The sequence below is a fragment of the Theropithecus gelada genome, chromosome 4 (assembly GCF_003255815.1).
Source record: "Theropithecus gelada isolate Dixy chromosome 4, Tgel_1.0, whole genome shotgun sequence".
NCBI lineage: Eukaryota > Metazoa > Chordata > Mammalia > Primates > Cercopithecidae > Theropithecus > Theropithecus gelada.
The window spans coordinates 164,330,918-164,335,228 of record NC_037671.1 but is presented as its reverse complement, the minus strand read 5'-3'; the positions used below and the strand labels follow the sequence as shown (position 1 = coordinate 164,335,228).

Genomic DNA, 4,311 nt, shown 5'->3' with positions numbered 1-4,311 from the left:
CTCATATATAGCTCTTGCACCCATTTTGCACAGTGGTCCAGGCACAACTTCCTTCTTCAGATCTTTCCAAAACTCCATGGGTCCACATTATTATCACTCCCTGACACACTCCCCCAACCCATGTTCGTTTCCTTCATGGCATGTTTCTGTGTATACAGGCAATCACTGGATTCCAAGCTTGAAGAAAGAAAATGTGTCCATTTTTGTGCACCACTGTATACTCAGCACCTAGCATCTTGCCTGACATCAGTCAGTATTTAAGAAATAGTGTTAAATAAAGAGATGCACTCTAAATCTGTTTTCTCAGTAAAATAGAGATAATAGGCCAGAAGCGGTGGCTCATGCCTGTAATTCCAACACTTTGGGAGGCCGAGGCAGGTGGATCACCTGAGGTAGGGAGTTCGAGACCAGTCTGACCAACATGAAGAAACCCTGTCTCTACTAAAAATACAAAAATTAGCCGGGCATGGTGGTGCATGCCTGTAATCCCAGCTACTAGGGAGGCTGAGGCAGGAGAATCGCTTGAGTCTGGGAGGCCGAGGTTGTGCTGAACCGAGATCGCGCCATTGCACTCCAGCCTGGGCAACAAGAGCAAAATTCTGTCTCAAAAAATAATAATAGTAATAAATGGAAATGATAATAGTACCTACTTTAAGTGACATTGTAGAAATTAAATGATGTAGCACATGTAAAGTCTTCAGAATAATGCCTGGAACATAGTAAACACTCAATAAACAAACACAGCTGGCATTAGTATTTAGAACATTCATTCATAGCCTAGGGTCTTGCCCTCATATTGAGGTGTTATGTGATTCACCTGGACTTGTAAATTGTGTGTGTACACAATTTTTTGAGAAGAAGATCCCCGAAAGTTTTCAGACTCTCAAGTGGGGACAATTACTCCACTGTCTAAAGGAAATTAGAATCATTACTGTAGAGACTGATACCATTGGACTACAGAGAATAAGACAACAGCCTATTTTACGTAAGAGTCTAGGGACCATAAATTTTAATTCTCATGCAGCCTTAGTTTGCTTTAATGCTCAACTGAATCACAGAGCACTGAATTAGGAACCGGGGGACATGGCCTCTTGGTCTCCTGTCTGAGTTCTTTTCCTTTGCTAACTTTATAGTCTTGGTTTAGTCACCCATCCTCTTACTTTATAAACTTTTTTGAGAGAGTGGGGATGTCCTGCTTTGGAGCGGGAATCTTCGTTGTGCCAGAGACTAAAAAGAGAATTAAATATGGGTGATGTTGAGAAAGGCAAGAAGATTTTTATTATGAAGTGTTCCCAGTGCCACACCGTTGAAAAGGGAGGCAAGCACAAGACTGGGCCAAATCTCCATGGTCTCTTCGGGCGGAAGACAGGTAAGGCCCCTGGATACTCTCACACAGCCGACAATAAGAACAAAGGTATCACCTGGGGAGAAGATACACTGATGGAGTATTTGGAGAATCCCAAGAAGTACATCCCTGGAACAAAAATGATCTTTGTCGGCATTAAGAAGAAGGAAAAAAGGGCAGACTTGATAGCTTATCTCAAAAAAGCTACTAATGAGTAATAATTGGCCACTGCCTTATTTATTACAAAACAAATGTCTCGTGACTTTTTTATGTGTACCATACTTTAATAGATCTCATACACCAGAATTCAGATCATGAATGACTGACAGAATATTTTGTTGGGCAGTCCTGATTTAAAACTAAGACTGGCTTGTGGTTAAATGAATATGTTCAGTTTTTGAATTTTAATAGTAATTCCAATTCAGTAAATGCTATCACTGTTTACCCCTTCTAAAGATATGATTAAACTTTGTTAGTAATGTTCAACTTTTCACAAAGATGGTGAGGGCCATCTTAAAACTTACTGGAGATTGGTTTTATATTTAGATTTATATAGCTGGTTATGTGAATATATTTAAATACTGGGGAAATTCCTTCACTGTCTCAGAACTAAGCAAGATTCACCTGTGTTTTGTGTTCATTTGCCTCTTAAGGGCAAGGGTTGAAGATAAATAAGGTAGCAATGTCTAGAGTTTTGGCCTTAACGATGCTAATCTAATTATAATTCCCTGTATTTAAAATGGTTCCTTTTACTTATTGAAAAGCATTTTAGTATGGTTTATGTGTAATATTAAAGATTATTCAACACTTCTCACATCTTACAAATCTATAAGGTCACATGCTTTTAAAATAGTAGCAAGTTAAACTTCACTCTTGAATTCTTTACAATCTAAGTCAAACTAAGTTATAATTTAGGATTGTCTTTAAACAGCCATTCAGAAACATAAAACTGTAGAACTGTGTATTTGTGATTGGGAATGGTGCTTTTGCCAACTTAAAAGGATTAAAGTAGCGGAGATATACACAAATTTTAAAATGTGTGATCGCAAGACTAAAGATAATTAAAAAGAAAACCACAGAAAAAAAAATAAATAAAAATAAACTTTTTTGCCCTGGTTTGGGCAGAGATAATGCAAAGAAGAATAACACTTTTAAAATCCTAAAGACATAAACACAGAACTACATGAAAAGTATAGGGTCTGTAAGTCAGGAGATGTCTTGCTCAGAGCACCCTGTTTCCTAATCTGCAAAATAACTGAGTTTAATTAGTTGACATTTAAGATTTCTTCTAACTGCTCACTATAATCCAAAGATTTGAAAATAAATTGCCTCTGTTCCGAGGATTTGTTTTCCATCTGAGTCTTCACTGTACTAATTTACACCCTTGCCCACAACAAGGACACTATTTTTACTGACCCATTTGCAAAACTGAAGTAGAGGTGGCATCTTAGTCCATCCGGGCTGCTATAACAAAACACTTTAAGCTGGGTAATTTATAAACAACGGAAATGTATTTCTTGCTGCTCCAGATGCTGGGAATTTCAAAATCAAGGCACCAGCAGATTCAGTGTCTAGCGAAGGCTCCCTGCTTTATAGAGTGTACCTTGTGGCTGTGCCCTCCATGGTAAAAGTGGGGCAAGGGAGCTCACTGGAACCTCTTTTATAGGAGCAGTAATCCCATTCATGAGGGTAGAAGCCTCTTGCATTGATCATTTCCCAAAGTCCCCACCACTTAATAATATCACATTGGGTATTAGATTTCAACACATAAACTGGGGAGGTGAGGGAGGATAAACCAACATTCAGACCATAGAAGATGGGAAAGTAAGAGACATTCTCTGCTCTTTGTTGATTTTGATTTGGTATATTTAGCACTTTAATGGGCTTCCCGGACTTGAGCTAAGTTGGATACCAAGAGGAACTTAAGACTTGGTGAAGCCAATTATTAAAAAGCCAAAAAAATAACAGATGCTGGTGAGATTGCAGAGAAAAAAGAATGCTTATATGCTGTTGGTGTGAGTGCAAACTAGCTCAACAGGAAAGCAATGTGGCAATTCCTCAAAGACCTAAAAACAGAATTGCCATTCACCCAGCAATCCCATTACTGGGTATGTACTCAAAGGAATATCAATTATTCTATTATAAAGACACATGCACGCATGTGTTCATTGGAGCAGTATTCACAATAGCTACACATGGAGTCAACCTAAATGCCCATAAACAGTAGACTGGATAAAGAAAACATAGTACCTGTACACCATGGAATACTATGCAGCCACAGAAAAGAACAAGATCATATCCTTTGCAGGAACATGGATGGAGCTACAGGCCATTATCCACAGCAAACTAATGCAGGAACAGAAAACCAAATATTGCCTGTTCTTACTTATAAGCAGGACCTAAATGATGAGAACTCATGGCCTCATAGAGGGGAGCAACAGACAATGGGGCCTAACAAAGGGTGGAGAATGGAAGGAAAGAGAGGATCAAGAAAAACAACTAGTGGGTACTAGGCTTAGTACTTGGGTGATAGAATAATCTGTACAACGAATCCCTGTGACATGAGTTTACGTATCTAACAAACCTGCACATGTACCCCTGAACTTAAAATAAAAGCTTAAGAGGAAAAAACAGGGACCCCGTGAAGGCAAAAGCACCAGAATTCCAGCTCAGAATGACTTCCCCACTGGGCCCAGCAGGGCACCAATGGGAGATGAATCTAACTCCTCCGGATATGTAAATTCTGTGCTTTTCTCGCCGATCCCCTGGGAATCTTTGAGTTTTACACACTGAGGTATCAATTTATTTGACAGGAGTGAAGATCCATCTCAGTAAATGTGAAGTTAGGAAGAGCAGAAGGAGAAGAGCCAAGTGAAGGATGTTAACTTTCAACAATAGAGTACTTGGAAAAGTGTCAGGCAGGAGAAGTCAAAGGCTTTAAATGGCAGGAGACTGCGAAAATGAAT

The 4,311-nt window shown here is 39.2% G+C and overlaps 1 protein-coding gene across 1 annotated transcript; it reads left to right on the top strand.

The window, feature by feature from the left end:
• Positions 1-1,179: 1,179 nt before the first annotated feature.
• LOC112623008 (cytochrome c-like) lies at positions 1,180-2,425 on the top strand. The gene has a single exon (XM_025383144.1). The coding sequence runs from the start codon at positions 1,246-1,248 to the stop codon at positions 1,561-1,563; it is 318 nt and encodes a 105-aa protein (XP_025238929.1). The 5' UTR covers positions 1,180-1,245; the 3' UTR covers positions 1,564-2,425.
• The last annotated feature ends 1,886 nt before the right edge of the window (positions 2,426-4,311 follow it).

Coding starts and splice junctions, on each gene's coding strand:
- LOC112623008 (XM_025383144.1), top strand. CDS start 1,246: ATGGGTGATGTTGAGAAAGGCAAGAAGATTTTTATTATGAAGTGTTCC.